Source organism: Apteryx rowi, unplaced genomic scaffold (assembly GCF_003343035.1).
Source record: "Apteryx rowi isolate R43461 unplaced genomic scaffold, aptRow1 scaffold_408, whole genome shotgun sequence".
Classification (NCBI taxonomy): domain Eukaryota; kingdom Metazoa; phylum Chordata; class Aves; order Apterygiformes; family Apterygidae; genus Apteryx; species Apteryx rowi.
Genome location: NW_020450606.1, coordinates 632,633 through 655,485, shown reverse-complemented (window position 1 = coordinate 655,485; position 22,853 = coordinate 632,633). Strand labels below are relative to the sequence as shown.

At 35.4% G+C, this 22,853-nt stretch overlaps 1 protein-coding gene across 12 annotated transcripts in view; it reads right to left on the bottom strand.

The window, feature by feature from the left end:
* QKI (QKI, KH domain containing RNA binding) overlaps nucleotides 1–22,853 on the bottom strand; it is a 170,516-nt gene that overhangs the window by 84,331 nt on the left and 63,332 nt on the right. For all 12 annotated transcript variants that reach the window (XM_026075622.1, XM_026075624.1, XM_026075628.1 and 9 more), the window contains exon 3: nucleotides 17,315–17,431. In XM_026075622.1, the coding sequence (XP_025931407.1) occupies nucleotides 17,315–17,431 (117 nt within the window). The remainder of the gene's footprint in view (nucleotides 1–17,314; nucleotides 17,432–22,853) is intronic.

The window sequence follows — 22,853 nt, the reverse complement described above, 5'->3', positions numbered from 1 at the left end:
TGCACCATTTAAGCGTTATAAAGAATAAAAAAGATACCTTGTATTAAGAAGTTTTCTTTACTGTCAGTAGGTTCATGAAAAAACAAAGCAGCCTCCAAGCAGCTGAAAAAATTCTGTTTATTTTCTTTACCTCATGTCTCCTCCACCAGATAAATGAGAGCATTATCACTGTTTAATACAAGTTTTAATTGAGTACTGTCACTGGTGGGAAGAAAAGTGCGGAACCACTACTTTCCATATCAAACAAAGCAGGTAATTAACAGCTATTCTGGCACAATCCCTTATCACCAAAATACACAACACTTAAGTTCTCTCGATGCCAACGCTTTGCTACAACAAAGGAAAGCTGATGTTTCAGGGTCACATTCTCTCCTTTAATACACAAGCATAAATTTACTGCTCAGTCAGACACCTATAATTAAACACAAGAAGAATATAATTCTAATATTCAGACAGGCTTGCATATGAGTGGGATATTTCCCCTGTAAAGATGATTGCCTTTCATTTTTTTTGGTTTCAAGTAGCTACAGTTCACTTAGTTTTGATTACATAGCAATTAGATATGCAAATACCAGAGATCCAAAAAAATGCTTTTTCAAATGTCAGATTATAAGCAATCAAGCTTATTCTTTTCTCCGGTACACACAAGCCATTCATTAAACAGCTATTGTCTTAAAAACGTTACAACAGATTGCATTTATCAGGGTTTTAGAGACAAATATGTGAGTACACATTACACAGAACATGGCTCATCAGGGAATGAAAACGATCTTACAATTAATTTAATATATATTATGTGATAGTGGYTAACCAGCTTGGAAGTAAATACCATGCTCATTGGGGCACTGTACTCCCTACCAAAGCTATCAATACCTAAGCTCATTATAACTTGAAATTAACAAAAATGCTTTAGTTTGTATTTTTTAAATGATAGTGCATATATGGTGTTAAATTACTCAGCCAAAAAATGCAGAATTACTGAAAATCATTTACTTTTTCATTGTGCTTTAAAGATATCTTCATATAAAAAAAAATTACTGTCAAACCACACAGTCATTAGCTTATCATTTGATTTATCGTTTTGGTAAGAAGAGCAGTTTCAATTTTGTGTGTGTGTGTGTGTGTGTGTGTGTGTGTGTGTGCCCACAAATATCCTCTCTTGGAAGCATAAACTCTTAGAATTTCATGCATCTAGATCACAATATGAACTTTTTCTGTGACACTTTCACAGAGGCTTTAAAAGTAGTCTACAGTTTCAAAGACTTACTGATCACAGGTTAAAAAAGCGGGAAAGAACGTTTGGCAGTAACTCTTAAAGAGTAGGAAAAAGTAGAATTACTGTACTAAGCAGATGGACTAAGCTATTAAAAAAGTTACCTACAACTCTGGTCTGCCACTGATAGCTTGAAGACTGCTCTTGCAAAACTCAAATCAAGAAAGAACAGGAAATGACTTGGGGGGGGGGGGAATGGTGTTGTTTTTTTTAAATTAAGCACAAACCACCTCGAAGCTAATAGGAAAAAAAAAAAAAAACTCTAAACAAGCTAGTATTTGCTTTAACTGACTCAACTGCAAGGACGTGTACACTATGAAAGGAAGTTGAAACAGTCCTCTTCCTAAAGGCTTAGCTTAAATCGGATTAAGCAAGTAAACAAAATGCTTTCCTAGTTAATTCTATGATTACCAACCACCATTCAAGAGACTAACTCAGGAACCCAGGCCCTTTTTCAAGATCAGAAGATTAACAAAGACACCTAATTCAGAGGCCTTTTTAAAATTTGAACGATAAGTTTAACTCTGAAGCCCAGCACAGATAAAATGCTATAGCCTCAAAGTGTTCTGGAAACTCAAATCCAAACAGAAACCACAAAGGCTTTTTGCAGTAACTAATATTTACAACTGTGAGCTAGCACAGGAAAGTGTATGACCCAACTTATTTGGCATTTTGTGGGTCTTCATATTTGCTTTATTTTTTCCTTTAAATGCTCAACTTCATTTTATTTTCTCCTCTTCTTACCGTAATAAGGGAGCCTCAGTTTAGTTAGCAGCCAGCAAGGCAAAGCTCATTGTCCCATCAGCTCACTGCTGCCCACGCTATCTTTATGTTGCTTCCATTGCTTCTGCTTTAAGGGCCACCATGAACCATTCTTTGAGCAGCAAATGCAGGTAGGAGTTCAAATACTCAGGTTGCTACGGCCTGACATAAAGAATTAGAATTGCTGACAGAGGAAGCTGAATATTYCCTCCCAGCAGATATCCCTGCAACGGTGGTTCTCTGTGGAAGATAGTGGCAAAGTTCAGTACCTACTGTTGTGGAAGGAAAGGCCAGGATCCCAAAACTCAGATTCAAAATGCCAAGACCTTGACAGTTTCTGCAGCTGGCAAGATTGGTGGTATAACATTATCTAGTCAAGTTTAGTATATTTACTACTCCAACTAAGAAAGTTATTTTGCTTGCAAAAAAAGCCAAATGAAAATGTGTTTAATAGGAACACAAGTAATAGGCCAAATAAGATTCATCCTAACTTGTCATGTTTTATCCCACCTGACTTTTATAATAGAAGAATCTCTCAAGAAACACAAATGCACTTAAATGGCAAATAACGGATCTGAAGCTACCAGTTACAAAATAAAATCAGACTATCCTAAGAGAACTGAAACACAATCAATAGGAAATATATTTTGCTCTTCAAAACATTTGTTTCTTCAGATGTATATAAAAGACATGGCAAATTCAAAAGATCTCATTCTTCCTAGAAAAGGTGGTTTCTTAGAAGAATGTTAATTTTACTACCAAATTAACTATCCCAAAAAGGTAAATTTCAAGCTGAATTGAATTTTTCATATACAAGACTAGATACTGAGCAATTCCGCTATTCAGGTTTCAACGATCTATGTCCTTKCAATACCTTCATCTCTCCGCCACATTTGACTACTTTCCAGATCAGCTAGAGTATTTCAAATTGCATTAATAACTATTATATTTGTCCCCTCATTTTGCTTGTAACACAGCTCATCTTAAGACTTTTCTGTTGAATGCTGTATGAGTCAATGTGAATCCACAGATTTAAATTCTAGGTCTTTTTGTCAGTCAAAATAGATGGGAACATTCAATTTCAGCATGGCAACCTCAAACATAAATGATTGCTTCAAAGCCACCTCAAAGACTTCTTGGTCATTTGAAGCTCATTTAATCGCTAGATGGACAGTGAATACAACATATACTCTCAACACAAAATAGCCTACACTTTTCTCTATAAAAATCCATTCTAAATCTTAAGTTCTTCATTTGTGAACAATTAGCTTTTAGTTTTTGGAATTATCTGATACTGTATGCTTTGTCAGTTCTGCATACTAGTTAAAATAAAAACCCCAGCAACCTAAAAATAATATTCTCTTCAGTTTTAAATGTGTGGGGCACCAGAATCAATAGTACTGCATCTTAAAGCGGCTCCAAAATAATTCAGCTAAATGGATTGATTACATCAAGAGTCAGGTACTTCAGGTGGATTCAGACAGTGGGCTAAATGTGATTTGGCATTCCAATCCTTTAGCAATGTCTGAGGCCAGAGAAGCATTAATCATTTCTGTATGCTAGGAGGACTAAGCATCCCAAGTAAGCATTTACCCAAACAGTCCAAATGGCACAGAAATGGTGACAGCATTGGTATTAACATGTTTGGGTCAGCATTCTTTAAACTGCTTTATTCATTACTCAAGACAAATTTAGCAATTGCTAAAGCTGACAACAACTTGCCAACAGAATGGGCCAAGTAGTGTCAGCGCAGCAGCAAGCACTAAGGACCAGTACAGTAAGGTACAGGATCACACTTAATCCAAGGAAACATGTCCATCCAGGTCAAAACCTCCGTATCTGCCCTCCAGAGTTCAAAGACCCTATGGGTAGAACAGCAACTTGCATGCTGACATGAGGAAGAGTAGGAGCCAAAAGCAAAAAAACTTAACTTTAAACTAGGCAAACAAAGGCAAGTAATGTCCATGCTTTGGACAGGATTTCAGAAACTCTTCTGAGAGTGCCAGGATGCACAGTGGATAGATGTACAGCACTTGGTCTACAGCAGCTGGGGACCTGGAGAGTAGAAACAACAGTTTGTAGTTTTTCATTCATAGCACCAGGATCTGATTTTACTGATTATTAGGCTGGAGGAAGTTTTGTTAAGATAAACTGCTATCAACAGTATTAAAAATCAAAGGATGTGATTTCAAAAAAAGAGAGCTCCCAGCTCTAACCTTCTGGTAGGCAGCCAATAAGCAGCCTGTTAGAACTGCAAAGTTCATTCCTGTCATTTTGTGTCACTCTCAGAACAGCCACCTCCTTTGGGGTTCCATGAAACGTCATCCTCACTGGAAACAGGCATACCCACCTTACTGTGCCATGACACCGAAGAGTACCAAAGGATGGGGGCAAGGGGAGGGAGGAGAACAGCAACAACAAAACCAAACACCTACACCAGACTTACTAATCACAGAAAAATTTATTATAATATGTAGCATAATAAGCATTATATCCAACCATTTAGATTACATGCATTTGCTGTCCATACGCCAGATCAAGGTGTCCAGCTAACAGACTGCTCTTATCTTCTTTCTGGTAACAGTTAATTCTTTCTATTTATGCATAGGAATACTTGAGCAAACTGGTTTATACTAACAAAAATTACTATAAACTGGTTTATACAATACTGAACATACTTGGCAAACCAATGCATAAGAGCCACGACATCAAAAGGCATCAGGAATCAAAAGGCATTTCAAGAATTAAAGCAGAGATGCCAATTAGTCTTAACCTTTAATTTTTACCTATTCCTCATGTCACACCTACAAATTACCTACAGAGACCTCCTATCTGCAATCAAGTCTGAGGGCAACATCTTCACTTACATTCCACACAGAACTTCAGAGCTCCTACATTCAGAGCTAGTGTTCCAATAAACTTCTATGCAAGTAAAAGGTGTAAATTCACCAATCACCTCGATTCTTGGAAATTGTGATTTTTTGGATGTTTTTGTTGCCTTCCCCCTCCCCCCCCCCATTTTCAGATGCTCTTCTGCGCGTTAAATATCTCAAGTATCTCTTTGTTAATAGCACGAGAAGTCTACTGTCATTCAGCTGCATCTCATCTTTCTTACTCAAACTACTCAATTCTCCCACTTGCAACACTAGTTTAACTCCAGTGTTTATATCATTTTCTACCTTCATGCTAATATGTAAAGTCTTGCTAGAATTCAAAATTTAGTTTAGTTACTTTCATGGCATCTCATTATATTTGCAGAGGATACATGAAGCACCACAGAAATTAACCCTCCTTTTACTATAATGGTCAATAAAGCACATCAGTCAGAAATGGGTCAGCAGAACCAAGACTACCATATTGGTGAAAAATACAGCCAGAGAAGATCTCCCTAGAGAAAACAAGAGGAACTGTATGTCAAAGCAAGGACAATGAAGACAACTTATGAAACAAGGGAGAACTTTATGAAAGAGGACAAAAAGTTTATGCTGACCTAGTTCAAAAAAAAGAACAGAATGGTTAAGAAGAGAGAGAGTGCTTAATGATCCTACAAAGACTTAAGGAGAAAAATCTCCTCTAGTTCTTGCTCCAAAAACATAACTGCTCTAAAAATTATTTTCTATTGCTCTGATACATGCTATGCATGTAGGTTCATTCCCCAGGAATATTATTTCTTCACTCATAAAGACACCCTGGTGCTTCCCACCAACTCTAGGGCAAATTCACGATACTTTTGTACCAACTAGACACATCCTGCTTGTGCTGATTCAGTCCATTCTCATCAAGCTTTCTACATAATTCTGTAACATTTTCTAATGAAGCATCCAAGAATTTGATATTCCTATCATTTTGTTAGAGCCAGAGTCTTCCAGTTACTTCAGCCACCAATTATTCCATTCTGTCATGCACATGCAAGCTATTGACAACTGACTGAATGAAGTCAGTGTTTTGCAGATTCCACTTCCAACAGTCAAAAATAGCTTAATGTTTTCTCCACTTCAGGCTGTTAAAGGTTAGAGGACAAGATAACATTCTCAGTTGTCTTGCAGGAACATAGAACTGTAAATTGATCTATTACCCAAATTACATTCAAGAGTTACCCATAGTAACAAAGTCATCAAGCAATCATGAATAGTGTGCACGTGTGTTCCATAACTAGTTTGTGACACTAAATAATCAAATCAGACAATTTACACAGAAYGTCAGATTCTTTTAATAAAGTTAAACAGTCTCCAAGCAATTTCAGTACAAGTCATTGCTAAGTTTTACTAAGTGTTCTACCTCTTACAAGAGTAACAAGTTTTCTTTAACAAGAAAAGAGATTTGTGTATCTGGCCTTAACAAACATCTGAGTAAATTTTAATCCTTTCATACAGGTACTTAATACATACTTTATACTGAGTTGTTAGGAGTTTTAAACACATGTATATTTCTAAGGTATATTCACAGTATGCACAAAATCTTGCGAGTCCTACATCCATCAGCACATTTCCCATTTGCTGTCCACCAAAAAAATGTGGCAAATGTATAAAATTAGTGATAACAAGCTGTTGATGACTCTCAGAAAAATCGAATAAGCATGTAATTGTCCATCAATAAAACTAAATTCCCCTCTATATCTGAAAAGTGTAAAGACTGCCCACAAAAATTTTGCAAATATAGCTGGAAAAACTCTAAAGTAAGGGTACTGTCCCACTGCGTATCTATTAACATCTGCGTAGCTACTTGAACTTTATTCATATCCTTAATATACTCTATTATAAGACATGTCTAGTGAAAGGGTAACTCATGATTAATAATATCAGTTTTAAACCAAGTCTAGGCAAGGCAAGGGCTAACGCAGAGCCAGCTGACCTGAGAAAAAGGAAAGATTGTTACTAACTAAAAACAAGCTTGAATGGCAAACTACTCAGAAATGTATTAACATTTACAATTTGTAAGTTGTATCATACTCTATGATTTTCCAAGGTGAAAAGGAACCCTAGTATCTTGCCACAATAAAACACTACAGATTACCTTCCTATCTGGAAAACAATAAAGGAGCAGAAAATCAAATATCTCGGTCCTCTAAATGCTCAGTTAGTAATTTGTTTAACTACTTAGTTTCATCAATAGTAGTATCTCATTTCGTGCTGGCTCTTTTGCATGAAGCAAAAGAGCTTTCCTATCGGTCTCAGTGAAACTGCTAAATCTAACCCTAAGGAGCCATATATTCTATTCTGCCAGGCTGCAGCCCAAAATAAAATCCATGTTGAGAGCTGCAAAGAACATTCAGGAAACACACAGACATGGCACTTTTCTCCTTGAATCAACAAAGTTCAGCCTGCATTCTTGGACTCAAGCACATTCACCCTTCATGCAGTTCAGGGAAATCCAGATGAGCCTCAAGCAAAGTCCAGAGTCTCTTCCAGATGGAAGGAAATTGAAGTACAGTTTCATGCCACTCAGCAAAACTACTCAAAACCCTGCCTTGAATACAAATCATTTCCGGTAAGCAAGCTCATAAAGTTGCACTGTTAATTCTTAAGCAAGTCCAAAAAAAAACCCCAGCCAGATACCAAACAGAATCATCCATTTAAGGACAGCCTTTTATAACCTAGCAAAAGTTACAGTCCAGACGAGGACATGAGAATAGTTTAGTGGTGCTGATAAATGAGACAGGTGGTAAAGTTCCACAAAACCCCTCACTCAGCCATTTATACTACAGCATGAAGAAGCTAGGAAAATACCACCAAATATATCACTTGTGGAATCTCACAAAAATCAACTCCCCTGTTCTAGTATTATTAGATAACACTCAACTGTATTATCTCTGCAACAGAGAGCAAAGGTTTTAAGAAATTATATGACCCTACATAAAACTGGCCATATTCGATTAGAACAAAGTCTCACCTAGTTCATCAATTTGTCTCTCACTGACAATCTCCAGAGGACAGACAATCCTTTGCAAGAATACCTCACATTTATCACTAATGCACAAGTAAGAATGCACATAAGTAGAATTTTGATTATAGAAGCTTTTCAATATACACCATTATAGGTTAAAATCTCATAGAATAACAAGGTTTAAATTTGCCCCAGTAAAGCAGGATGTGCTTTAAATACAAACATAATTGAGTCAATGTTGAAAAGTGGTTGGGATAATACAATTAAGTATAAAAACTTTGCTCTAATTTGTATAATTACAATTTTAAAACTTGTAATAATGTTTCTCCTTGCAGCAAAAAATAGATTGTGAATCACAACTGTCTACTGTGTTGTAAAGTGAACTAGAAAAGCAGTAAGCATTTCATTTTTTGTGCAGTAGTTCAACTAGAATCGCAAAAAGGAAAACGCTAAGTATTTCTACTCCACAGACTTGCCTACATATTAGATATTTTAAAAGTCTACTAATTTATAAAGTTTTCTTACAAGTCAAAAATCCTTGCTTTAGGATTAAAGAAAAAAAGCTTTCTGTGTAGTAACATACGTATGTAACGTATCAGTGCTAACTTCTGTCTGCTGACAGGATTATTTTTTCATAAGAAAATCTATTGCAACTAAAGGACAATGCAAGTACAAGATGGTGCAACATTATTTAACAACACTGACTGAGATCTAATCAAGTCTCAATTTAAAGCAGCTCATTAACCACATCCAGTAATAATCTAGGTTCCTTTTTTTTTCTTCTTTTTAAAGGAAACAACTTATCTTTTTTAGACATAGATAATTAACTGACACTACTAAAATATCCACACCATTGACTAACCTGTAAGATTTAGGCTAATATCAAAATAAGTTGTTTCACCCATTAAAAAAAAAAAAAAAAAAGTACAGCTAATTCTCTCAAAATATGTTCTCTGTTTGTCTCGCGCTGTGATAAAACTTTCAGGATACAGTAAATACTTTTCATCATTTAAACTATTCACTCCTTTCGGTTAGACAAAAGTAAAAATCTAAGTACGTTTGTAGAGGATTTCTTAAATACCTCAAAATAATTCAGTAGGAATAGTCCCACAAGCCTTTTAAAATTTCTGTTCAAGTGGCAGGTACCAACAGCTGTGACCTGTAGCCTAGTCAACATTTTATAAAGTAATGAACACTCTCTACTCCCCACCTAATAAAAGCTTATGAGCACTTTCTCAGAAAGACAGTTCCTACCATGATACAGATGAAGACGAGTCAATTACTGTTCACAGATGTAAAATTTAAATTTATAAACACAGACTTTTTTATACACAAATCTTCAGACAGCAATGCAAAATTCCCTTGATATATACTTTTCCCACTATACTCCATGCTACTTTTTCCCAATTTCAGGATAACCTTGGTTCTCTTGCCCCTTGGTAATTTTTTTGCTCACAGGGAATTGACAAAAAAAAAGGACAAAAGGAGAGTGAAATGCAGAAGCTGTTTACCACTACAGTGGCTTAGATTACACTCCTCCATGTAGTCTATGGCTTCCAGTGTCTTTAACAAAGTGTTTCTTTATTGTCATTAGCTCACACTTATTTTCACATCTAAGTCAAAGGCTCATGCTGCTTTTCACACCACAAAGGACAGCATACATCTTTTAATGATGTTAAAAACTGCTCAAAGCTGCAACTTGATACTGAGCATGTTGCAGAAGCAACCAATCCAATAAAAATCAAAAGCACATATAAAAATTATCTACATATTATCTAAACTGTTTAAAGATGCATTGCATCAGATACGTATGAGCGATATTTCCTGAAAGACTAATATTGGTTTGCAGTAATTCTTACGGCCCTTAAGCACCTAAATTTTTCTATCCTTCAAAACAAAATCATTCTGCTGTTGAAAAGGAGAACATTCCTCAGTCTGTTAAGTAAAAAGACTTGTGCAATAAATTATTTCAAATAGGGAGCATTTGTCAAGCTTTACATAAAATTTAAGGAAAATATTCCCTTCTTGTACAATTCACACACCCATAAATAAGCAACCTAACTGTGCCTACACTTGACTACTATCAATATAAGCTGAATATAACAAGGAAAGGAAATTGCTCTGAAAGTAGAAAGATATGCAAACAAAGATGATATAGTCTAGAACAGACTCTGGACTATAAAGGGACCTAAAAAAGGGTCCCCTACAAAGGGACTTAAAAGAACTCAGCCTTCAGTTAGGGGTAAATTCACGAAATATTTAAATTTTACCTTCAACGCAATTTCCTTTTGAATTTTCTGAAATATGTTTTATACTATTTTGCCTATAGCATTTAGTTATCTTATGTAATTAAATCAGTAACTTCCTAAGACAAATAACCTTTTTCTGATGATGACTTCATCCCCCACCCTCCACCCAACACTATTAGTTAATAGCTACTGTGAAGAGATGCGAGATTATAGAGGGTCACCACTCCCAGACTAACAGGGATATAATTCAAGAGACTTATGTTCTGTAGGTGAGAATGGAAACAGGCCACATTTCAGTAGTTCTTTAAGGAAAAAAACAAAACAAAACAAAAACAAAAAATGAGCAGAAAAACAGGTTTACAGCAACTCCTGCATTCAAAACAAGGGGCTACAAATACAATAAAGGCATTAAAATTGGAATAGAAAAGCTTACTTTCCTCAGTACTCACTATTGAAAAAAAATACTAGCTGACAAGCAACCAAGATTATTTTCATTACATCTTGTGTTTCACATTGAGCCTCTAGGAAGGCAAAGTGGTGTATCTAAGTACATTCTAAGTATATAGAATACTAAGTATAATATTCTTAAAATTCTATACTATAATTATATAACTAAGTATATTCTTCAGTAGGTTTGGATTTTAAGCTAGAGGATTTTTCTCTACCACACATCTACATACAAAATTTTCCTGTTTTCATACATTTTAATATGGTAGATTCTTCATTGTATATTAAAATGGCTGTTGTGATATGTTGAAGAGGTGAGTTAAACTGCCTTTAAATTAATATGATTTTTTTACAGTTAATTTTAAAAACAAGTCTATTATTATACTAGTCAACAAGCAAGGATGAAGAAAGCTTCAAGTTTCAAAATGTTTTGATAAATCAGGGTAGCTTTTAATGTAGATATGTATACCAATGAGAAAATGTGATTAAAATTTTGCTGTAAAAATCTATATGAGTTTTAGAAAGAAATCACACAACTACATTGCAAATATTTTACTGAAGTTATTAGTTTATCGTTCTCAAGGTAATGACTTAAGTGCTGCACTCTGGATACCAGAAGTATTTTTCTATTAACAAGAAATGTAAATAAAGTTTATTTTTCTGAACTTAGCAGATTCAATAATAGATGTATAGATAATACCTCAGTCTTAGCTGCACAATCTGTTCATACAATTAACTTTAAAGTATAGCCACAAAAGTTGATAGCAATGACAAGTGAACATAACCATCAGTTTGGCCCTCTCTTATACAGAGTTGCAGCATCCACGTGCAGCAAAACAGTTAACAAAGCACAGTCCAGGAAATCCAACATGCTGGACTGCCAGCCCACACTGCCTCTGATACGGACTTTCTGGTAAGCAGAACTCAAAGTATTTTCACAAATAGTAATCTTCCAGATGGATATTTATGAGGGATTCTGACAGTTGTTGTTATGAAAGTAAAAGCAAGCATCTGACCTCCGGAAGCTCCCCTGACATTGTCAGAAAGGGATTTTCAAAGAAGGACAGTAATTTTAGTCATGTATTATGTACGTGGGCTTGCTTTCCACTTTAATCATATGCCAATGTCACCAAGCACTTAACAGGCTTTTTTTTCCTTATTCCTCACCATACTGAAAAGTACTCAAAAGCCCATCTTCGCAAGCAGTTAAAGATTTTTAAGAAATTACGTCTCCAAACCATGACCTTGATTTCACAACACACACACATGAAATTGCCAAACAGCAGCAGCATACTTTGTACAAGGCAGATTTTACAGATAAAGGGCCTGAACTACGCAAGTTACTCCCAGAAGACAAGAATATTGATGGCTGATCAACACTTCATTCTGAAATACAGAACAACTTTACAATTTGCTAAATATATTCTACTTCACCATATGTGCCAGCATCACAGCTTTATTATTTGTCCACATATACAGTGTTTTTCACAGAATACAGATGTTGAGCATCCTATAATTAGAACTGCAGTTAACAGAACTTAACAACACATTCTGCAAGTAAGCTGAGCTATCGTTTAATGACAGTTACTTCACTTAATAAATTAAATCACATGTATGTTAAGACATCCTATTGGACAGAGTGTATCTGATGGTATTTCAGAGACCAAAAAATATTAAAATGTTACAAATATATAGCACTCCTATATAGCATGTAAATGTAGTAAACAACCTGATGAAAGGACAGTTAAATTTTTCTACCTTTTTTTTTTCCTCAAGTGCTCGAGCAACTTAAGACCTCTCTGTAGCAAAACTTCCTACTTTACTAAAGAGGGAACTTATGTCTTCTGTAAAAGAGTATTACGCTTCAAAAAGGGACAAAATTGTGTTTAATGCATGGAATTATCAGCCAAAAACAACTTTCAAATGTTCACATGTAAAATTTTTAACACTCTAGTCTGTCAAAACCTCAAGAAATAAGCAGATGAGTCACCACCCTTACTTGGACTGCTATTTTAAGAAATACTCTCTCATATAACTTGAATCTAATTTCAAGTCCTGGTCACTTATGTAACTTCTAATGAGTGGAAAAAGAGCAACCAGAAAGCCATCTAATATATCTAGGTGGAAATACAAGACAGTAAAATGTTGATGCTTAAAAGAGTTGGTGCCTCATAATCCATCAAGAGAGATCGTGTTAGAGAAAAGAGTCAGTTCTCTAAGAGTGTGCCAATGTTTAAAAGTAGTTGCATAAGATGAAAGATATAAACCCAACATTTTTGTTTATCCATCACAGGCTAGTCTTCCCTTTTATAAAACAGTTTTCTTTGGTTTCGAAATTGCTATCTTCCACTCTACCTAGTGACAGGTACATTCATTAGATTAAGCAAAGAATGGCTTAAAAAAAAAATAAACTCTTAATAAAGTTACAGATTCATCAGTCTTTGACGAATGCTTGGAGCCCCCACTCAGCCCCCATCTCCAGCCTACTGAAAGTACCTCCAGGTTCTAATCACAATATTCTCAGTAATTAAAGTTTTGATTTTAAATTTGTTCTGATTACCAGCTGAGTCTCAGACACATATGACTTGAGGATTTCCCTTGTTTTCTGGCAGAAAGCTGTCAGCAAGTTTCAAGATCTGATGCCAGTTCAAGTGACTTGATCATGTGAAGATCTGGCCATAAGATTTCTAATTCATTATTTCTGTTCACAGGCTAGCACAGTAGGGTAAAATTTTCTACAGAGTAAATCAAGATGGTTTCTTTTCCTGCATTTGTTTTCACTTTCAGTCCTCCTATATTTTCTCTTGCATTCTGCTACTACTAGCAAGGTAGGAAGAGAGAAGTAGATGGATAATTAACACTAGGAGGTGGTATTTGGTGTCGTTTAACTGTCACATTAGTGACTGACACTGGTTTGCTAATTGAATCTTTAACACCTCCAGTAAAGCTTCTTTTATAACTAGCACTGGGCAACCAGGTTCGCAGATATCAAATATACTTATGAAGTACACATACCTTTACCTACAATCTCCTCAAAATTTCAAAGCAATTTGAGCAAACAGGAAAAACCCTGAAAGCCTCCTCCTCCTTTAGAGCATTGCCTCTAGATGAGATGAGACGGCTTTCCAAAACAAAGCATAACCTAATCTTCCACGAGAGAATACTATACTTCTGACTGCCAAAGGAAGTTGCTTGTCCTGTGCTGAGGAGTTCATCCGTAAGCGTTAATTCATAAGGAAAAGGGGCATGGGCCAACAGCAAGACGTGTACTTGCTTCTGAAACTGATAAATGTCACCGGTTCTTAATTTATTCTGCTTGTGATTGTGTCTTGAATAAAGCTTCCAATTGTTCTTATTTTTAGAAGAAAAACAGTCCAAAAGATCTATTCTAGTTGGGGTACAAGATGCACTGTAAACTGCATTGTAATCAGTCCTTAAGTGATGTTTGCTACTGCAGCAACAGTGGTAGCTCACGCAAAATACCAGAGAACATTTTGTAGCACAGACAAAAAGCCCACTGACCGAAAAATATACCAGACCAGTGACTAATACAAATCACCTCAGARCAGCAAAAGAGCTATTGAAAGACTAGAAATGGATGGCATGAAAATAGCTTCTATCAACCAATTTGTTTGGTACTTGTTCAACACTAACTGTAGTATTATCTCATGAAATTATCAAYTGTCAAGCACCCTGTGCTCCAAAAATATCAGACAATGGATGTCTTAGAAGAGGTAACAGATTTCTGGTTTTTCCTGTCCTATTTTGGAACAATAACTTTAAGACATCTTTACATTCCATTAATGATCCACCCAATCTAAAATGTCTTAACGCAGACTGTGCTAAGTAAAGATTCACCACCAACTGGTCTGGTCAGTGCTTGAAGTGTGTACTACCTTCCATGTGATCCATTTGGAACTAGACTTTGCTGCAGATCGTTTTCCTTTTCTTACTTCAGGTAAAGGAAAGAAGCAGACTCATATTCAGAAGGTCCCAGTTCCTACAAGCTTTTCCTCAAAGACAAAACTCCACTAGCTTGCGTTGCATATTCTCTTTGGAACAGAGCTTTATAAAAAAGGAGAAAAAAAAAGTGCAAAAAGACCACTTCTATAGGATAAGGTATTTTCCCAGACAGTAAACCTGCTTTTCCAGACAGTAAACTATACAAATGATTCCCCACAGGAAAGGGTGGATTTTGAAGCATAGTGGAAGGCGATCACGGACAGTAAATATAACAGACTTTGTAAAAAGTCCAAGAGTTGGATGAACATTGGATGGATGAAGTCGCAACACAAGCGGATGACCAACAACAATAGTGGAGAATGTTCTCATGTGAACTCAGGACATAATGCAAGCACATATACTACACTTGCTGGTGGAACATAGGTGCCTCCCTACAGATAGCACCAAAACAGAACGCCTTCAGTCTTAAGTACTTGGACTTTTCTTCTCTCTTTTTCCACTACTGTAACTGCCTGCGAGGACAGCTATTGCTAACACAACTAAATGGATCAGATGCTTTTCCACATAGCAAAGCCGATCCACAAAACTTTTAAGGATCTATCAGAGCAACATTGTTAATGCCCTTCTTAAATATACATATGTTTACTACTAATAGTAAGGCATTATTTCTAGACCATTAAGTTTGGGGCCTCAATTAYAAGCTTGATGAAGAATAGATGTCTGAAATGTTTTAGCTTATAATACCTATGAACATAAATGAACCAAAACTAATAATTTTATTCAGAATAAAAGTTACATAACCTAACTCCTGATGAACTACCCCAGACCCAGAATTTTCATTCCTAAAAGAAAGAGCAGGTGGTGATAAACAGACATTCATTTATGAGTAGAATTGAAGAATTGTACTAGCTATAAAAATGCAATCTGTATTTTAAAAGCTGTGGTTAAGTAGGAAAGAGCTGAATGAACTTTAAACTATTCTCATTTTTAAGGGATTAATACTTCTCCTTTGAGGTTAGTAGTTTGATAATTCATCCTTTCTAATGTAAATTTTGGAACCTTCCACATTTTAAAGAATATTTGTTGTTGATGTTACGCATGAGTAATCAGGAGTCTTAACTTCTAATTAATCTATCAGTCAAAAAGTGGCAGCTTTCCAGCATAGCTGTAATAGTCTAATGAAAACTAAGGTAGGTCTGCAAACTGTAAAAGGAAGGCAGCATCTCCACTAAATCTTCCGCCCCAGAATAGCCTCTTTTCTACAATATAGTAGAATATATTAAAAAAGTGAATACTTTTAATAGTCATAAGCAAGATTATGGAACTAAGACTGTTCACATATTGGCAACCATACGCTTTGCTTCAACATACAGCATCAACACCCACACAACTTGATATGACAACTGAAACATGCTGAAATTTTAATACTCATAAAACTTTTCATGTCTCATATCAGCCCCCAATTATAGGAAACCTGTATTTCAAAAATATCAACTCCAGAAGTTCTTGTCAATTTAGTTTAAAACTCCATAATAACAAGACTAGTTTACATGTTAAATGTTCATGCAAACTAGGAGGTAGAAGGAATTCAGGATGTAAATTAGAATGATTTAAAAAAGAAATTCCTATAAATCCTTCATAAATCAAGCATCGTTTAAGACAACTTCACCCTCTTACTTCTACGGAACCTAGACAACCAAAAACCCCTCACAGTTCAGAACAGATCTTTATTCAGAAGTTAGCAATCTAAATAACAGAAATAGCTATMGGTAGGATAAAAAAAAAGGGCCATGACAAAACGTGAAGTTTGAAACAGTCATTCAATAGCTTTGAGAAGTCTGTGTTTTTTAATTGAGTAGGCACTAGCTTTCTATTTTAATTGCTATGTGCTACATACCATATTATGCCATTATTGCTATGTGCAACAGAACATATTATGTGGCAGATCAGGTAAGAAAAGGGGGTTTTCTAAAGAAAGAACCAAAAGAAAAAACAATTATGGTAACTAAAAGGAAAAGAGTACTACTAAGTGCACATCTCAAACTGAAGTGGAGAGGTGCAGTTACAAGTTCAACAAGCAGTAACCAGAGAGAAAAAAAATGTCTAGAAAATAAAATTGCAAAAAAAACAATGACTTTCAAGAGATACCATCATGCCAACTTGACATTCAGGAAGGCTCCATCCTGAACACAAAAGTTTCCCTACTTATATGGACAGAGCATATGTATTACAGTAGAGAGCAAGGAACAGCCTTAATTACATTTCAACTCCCCTCCAACTCAAAACAAATGCAGAAATGTGGTGCTTGTTCATTCACTCGTTACAGACAAAATTCATTGCCACAAATACATTAAATCCATTTTCCAATCCGCATTACTTGCAAAGCTACGATTTTGGTATTTCAATACAAGAAAGCTCTTAAGAACACCTGTAAGGTTAACGATCTTTCCTTAAAAAAACATATTTAACTTCAGTTTCACCTTTACAATTAGAAGTTAGTTTATTACTGCAAAATATTTTATAATTGCTAGTTAGACTCCCAATTGTACCATTATGGGGCATGAACATTTACTTTCTTTAAAAAAGGCTGTAAGTGTTAGCCATTAAGTCTGTAAATGCTAAAGAAGCATATACTAAGAACATTAGTTGGGGGGGGCCGGGGGGGAGTATTCCCTTTTCCTTTGCATTAGGAAAGAAAACTATACATCTGAAACTATACTACCTTTCAAGAGCTTACCTTCTTTTTGTCCCTCATTGAGCCCTTCCCTCGGACCATTATCTTGCATCCTGTTTCTGCCTCAAGCTGTTTAGCTGTTAGTCCTCTGGGTCCAAGGATTCTTCCAACAAAGTTAAACTGGAAAAAAAAAAAAAAATCTATAAAACATAAGTAAACAAAATTAATTTAAAATCCAACAAAGTGTATTTTCATCTCTAAAACACTACCAAGTGTTTACCAATTTAAAATACTACACTAAATACCTGAGGTGAAAGAATGAGACGAGACAAGTAACAATTTTGGATTTAGTATATTAGATACCTATGCGATCTCTACTCTGGAAGAGGCTGATTTCGGGTGAAAACAGCCTTTCAACTTATCATCTGGTAGTCTAATGCAGTGGTATTCATAATTTTTTCCAGGTTAAGTCACCTTACTTCTTACAGAAGCCCTATAAGGCATGTGACAAAATCTGCGTCCTTCCTTCCTCATCACTAWCACGACCAACAAGGTGCATCATGTCATGGAAACCCACAGTTTCTTGCTGCATGACCAAACATGCACAACTTCCATGTGGTGGGACTGATCAGGTGACTCATGTAGGTTCAGCCTCATGACGGCATGGGGCCACAAGCCCTTCAGGGAAGTCCTCTAGGTCTCCTGTTCAATTGCTCTCTGCCTACATGTAAGCCGCCTTCAAAAAACATTCTCTCTTGCCCTTACATATTGTTCTGGTGGACTCCATCTGGCCAGCAGGCTGCTGGTCCACCACCCATCTCCTACAGAAACTCTCTTCTTTATCACCACATTCTATAAAAGTTCCTTCAGCAAAAAACCTGAAGATTGTTATGTATACATTTTTAGGTTTTACAGGAAACATTTCTGGAAAATGTTTGATTTGAGATATATATATATATATATATATATATGTCTGTGTGTGTGTGTGTATGTATGTGTATATATATATATATGTATGTCTGTGTATATATATAAATTATATGTGTGCGTGTATGTATGTATAAATAAAAATAGTGGAAGCGACAAACAGATGTGATTCTTTGTAAGTCATGTATTTTAATCAGTTGAGTATACATACAGAAGAAACCTTCCATTTTAGTTGGCTAACATCAATATAATGAGACAACGCCCCCTCCCCCCTCATTAGAACACAATAATCCTGGCATTTAGCCATTACTAAACTGTTTCTGACATATGAAACATTATTTCATAGTTATTTCCAGGGTTTTTTTTTTCTTTCATTATTTTCAATCACACACCCTGGAAATTATAACTACAAAATTAAAAAAAAAAAAAAAGCATTAATAGGAGAAGGCATTAAGAATACATAGCAGTATTCTGACAACTACAGTGCAAATGTAGCATCAGGTTCGAAATATACATAAACCCAGAAATTTCAGACTGAATACTGAATTGTAGCATACATATTAAAAGAAAAGAAACCGCACAGTAAACATCGAAGTCTGGTTATTTTGGATTCTTGTAAACAAAGCTTTACAATGGAATTATGACAAAGTTGTTGGCTTTCATTTCCTCAGCTAATTAAAATTGGTTTCAAGTACTATTCAACATATTTGAAACCCTTATAAAACTGCAAAAAACAGAGATGATTTAGGAGTGAGCAGAAATTATGAACACAAGCAAATTAAAGTTCTTTAACAAAAATGTTTATGTTTCACTGTGGCTAAACTGTCTTGAAGGAAGATACACTCCTAAAGTAATTTAGTATTTCAAGCTCCAAAACCCAAAGATATATCATGAAGTCTGAACCAATCCTCAGGGAGAAAAAACTAAAAATTAAAGGTACTTGTGAATGCATGCACAAATTGTGAATCACAGGAAATTAAGAATTAAGCAACTTTCACTAAGACTGGACTAGGCTAAAAAGCAGCTAAAAGGGATAAAAGTTCTCTCTTGAATCGTTATCAAATCTTGTGTTTCTTTCACATTTTGTGCTTAATACCAAAAATCACAGCAGTCTTATGCATACAGCATCTAACTTGCCTTTCTCCCCAACTGCACTTCCTGCACACTACTCAGTCTTTATATATGCATCCCATTCCACTGAAAAGGCAAAAACAGAATACTGTGCATCTGACTTGAAAGCTCTCTTTTTACCAATACAAGATGACTACAACTACATTCTCTGTCTTCCAAGAAAGGCAGCAGCCTTAAATATTAACTACCAGCTGTGACATCACTTCATTATTCATATTAGATTAGATCATTATTAATAAGAGAATTAATTCAAATTATAAGACATAAAATAATTTGGATAAAGATGAAAATAAAACAACTCATGATTCCAAGAAAAGAGAAGGAGAAATCTTTATTACTCTCAAGCTTGCAGCTTTATTCATACTGTCAGGACCCCATTTAGAATTGTGGCTTCTACTTGAGGAACTGCTGATCTAACCACAATATATTCTGTTAAAAATTAAGCCAATTTTTTTTTTTGAGCTATTCCCAGAAGATTCTCTTCTTACAAAGAGCCCTTATAAACTGTTCTGAGATAACTCTACCCCTCACAGTCTTTTCTTTTCAAGCTGTATGTATTAATGCCTTCAATCTTCTTGCATAGGTATGCTTTCCAGAACTCTGACCATTCTCGTTACCTCTCTTGGACACTCCAGTTTCCATTTCTTAAAGCAGGATGCCTAGACAAGGCAGTACGTCAACTGAGACCTCACCAAGGATAAGTTACTCAGAAGAATTATCTTACAAACCACATTCCTATTAAGGCATCCCAGCTTTTTCCTCCCTCAGAAGAATTTCAGTTCTTATACTTCATTCAAAGTTCATTAACCCTAGATATTTTTCTCCCATGCCTCTGCCTAGTCAGTTTTGCCCATTTTTATATTCATATACAACCTTGATGTCCCCCACTCTCCCCAGTTTTGTATTTATATGCAACTATGATCTCCCCTCACCAACATATTCTACATTTGTCTAACGAATTTCACATTGTTGACTTCAAGCACTAATTTATCAAGTGTATTTTGAATTTTAATTGTCTTTAAAAGTATTTGGTATAACTTAAGTGTTTTCTAAGTGTACCTTCTATTCCACTGAGCAAGCTACTCTTGAACATATTAAGAGATCCAAGTCAAGGGAGACCTCTGCAGGACCCCACTTGGGGTGCAGTATTAGTTGATTCTATAGTCAACAGTACTACATTATTACAGTTTAAGCCAGTTACTGTTATTTCAACAAGTGATTCCCAGACTTTCTGTACCAATGGATCATGGTCAACATTCAATTTCTCGGGCTGCTACCTCACAGTTCTAGCTGAAAACTCCATAAGAAAGAAATGTTTACAATTCTCTTCTGAAGCGGCCATGTACAGACCAGTGGCCAGCACACCACACTTCAGGAAACACTGTGTAGATCAAACCTTCTAGTGGAGCAGAGTCAAAAATTTTACCAGAAACCAGTTGCATCAGCACCTATTGCTTCTCTTATCTGCCAGGCCAGATACCTTGTCAAACACAATTACTGAAACCAGATACATCTAATAAATTCAAGGACCATTTCTATCACATTCTCATTCAATATTTCTCATACTCTTTGTCCTGTGTTCTCACCAATTACAACCATCTTCATCATCACGGGTTCCCCTACAAATAACACACGTGTGTTTAGGAATACTGTTTGTTTTAGTACTTTTAAGGAATCAAAGCCAGGAATAATTATCTGTAATTTAATCTAATCTATAATTTAAGGTGATCAAACTGTATCACTTTGAATACAAACTCATATATGTTAGAATGGGAGAATGTGTTAAAAAATAAAGCAGTCATGTCCCATGTTAAGATTAATAGTCTCTACATCAACAATAAGCAAACAATAAACATTCAAATACTTTGTTTTACTTCATTGTGTTAGCCTCTCCTTCCCCAGTAAGTAATGGACCTCTATGCTTAATAGGTGTCCGTATGACTAACACTTTCATTTGCAGTATTCCATAATCATTTTCCTGTTTATTAGAAGAGTTGGACTAAGTTTATTTTTGTGTTCTTACATCTTCCTATAAAAGCTCAAAATTAGAACTCAAGAAACAATCTCCAGAAGAAATCAAATTGATTCACAAAAGGCCAAGAACTACAGTATCTAGCAGAGCTCAGTTGCTCTTCTCAACCTCCATCTGCTAAACTTTCAGCCAGTTATACCATGCTGCTACCCCCCCCTTTGCCTGCTTTGCTGCATCTTCATTCCCATGCCCTCAGCTTCCTAAACTCATGAATTTTCTTAAGTCCTCAGCACGTACAAAATTCATGTCAGCAAGATCCTGCAAGTAAGCCATTTGTTGCACTTTGAGTTAATGCCTGAAATACACTCTAACACAACAAACAGTATGTTGGAGACCGTACATGAGGTTCTTGGTTACTGAAGGAGTTTAAGCAGAACCAAATACATTAGGAGAAGCATAAGAGCTCCTCTGACTTCTATGTTTGCACCCACTGTGGGATTTTAATGATTGCTCTGTGGCAAATGACACTCCTAAAAGCTGACAAAATTTCTATCCTGCCCAACATGCCCTCCGTGTCAGAAATGCTCTGATAAAAACAGCTTGTATTCCCTATGCTGAGAGCAATTATCCCACAAGCAGACCAAGCATTTTTACAGTCTTTCTACACCACACCAGCTCCTATACCCCAAATAAAAGAAATAAAGGAAAAAAGAATGAACTATGCTAAAGACTCACAGTAACTGACTTATAAAAGGTTGCAGAGAAGTCTATTTGATTTTTTTTATACAGGTATGGCAAACACACAGTATTTAAGAAATTGCATGCAAGTTAAAATCATGAGGGACTTGAGGAAAGTCGGTAGTGCTATGTTTCATGTTCTTATTGTTCCTCTTGTATTCTGTGTTTTCTCTTGAAACCCAAAAGTAAAATACAGGAAAGCCTAATTTATCCAATGAAAAAAAATTTTTTTCTTCAYCTTTATTGCTGGAGAAGAATTTTGAAAAAAATCTGATTAAAATATCCAAACCTAGCAAGAGAGAGAGCATGAACACATGCATTTGGTTAAAAGTTATTTTGCTGAATTAAAAACTAATTCATTCTACCGTGCTATTAGCAAATGTTCCAATGATTTACTATACATTGAATTTGCAGAGCTAGTTACCAATCATTGGAAAGAAGCCCAAATGAGCTATTCTTAAAAACCTATTTCAATTTTAAACAAATTGAGAAAAGCCTCAGAAAGCTTGTACCTTCCTCAGATATAATACATGTTTGAAGATGCAATGTTTTATCCACAGAGTAAACACTACTTAAAGTAAAATCTCAGGAAAATCTCAGTAATTCTTCATGATAACAAAAACAAAAGATGCTCTACTATCTGGACTTTAACTAAAAATAAGACATAATAATCACCATATAAATACAGCAAAATTAAAATATATATATATTTTAAATATTTAAAAATCTAAAAAAAATTCAAAAAAACTTTAAATATTAAAAAAGTAAAAAAAAATTGAGCCTTACAGAATCCCCAAATTATATAAGAGCTTTTTCTTTGATAACAATCCACAA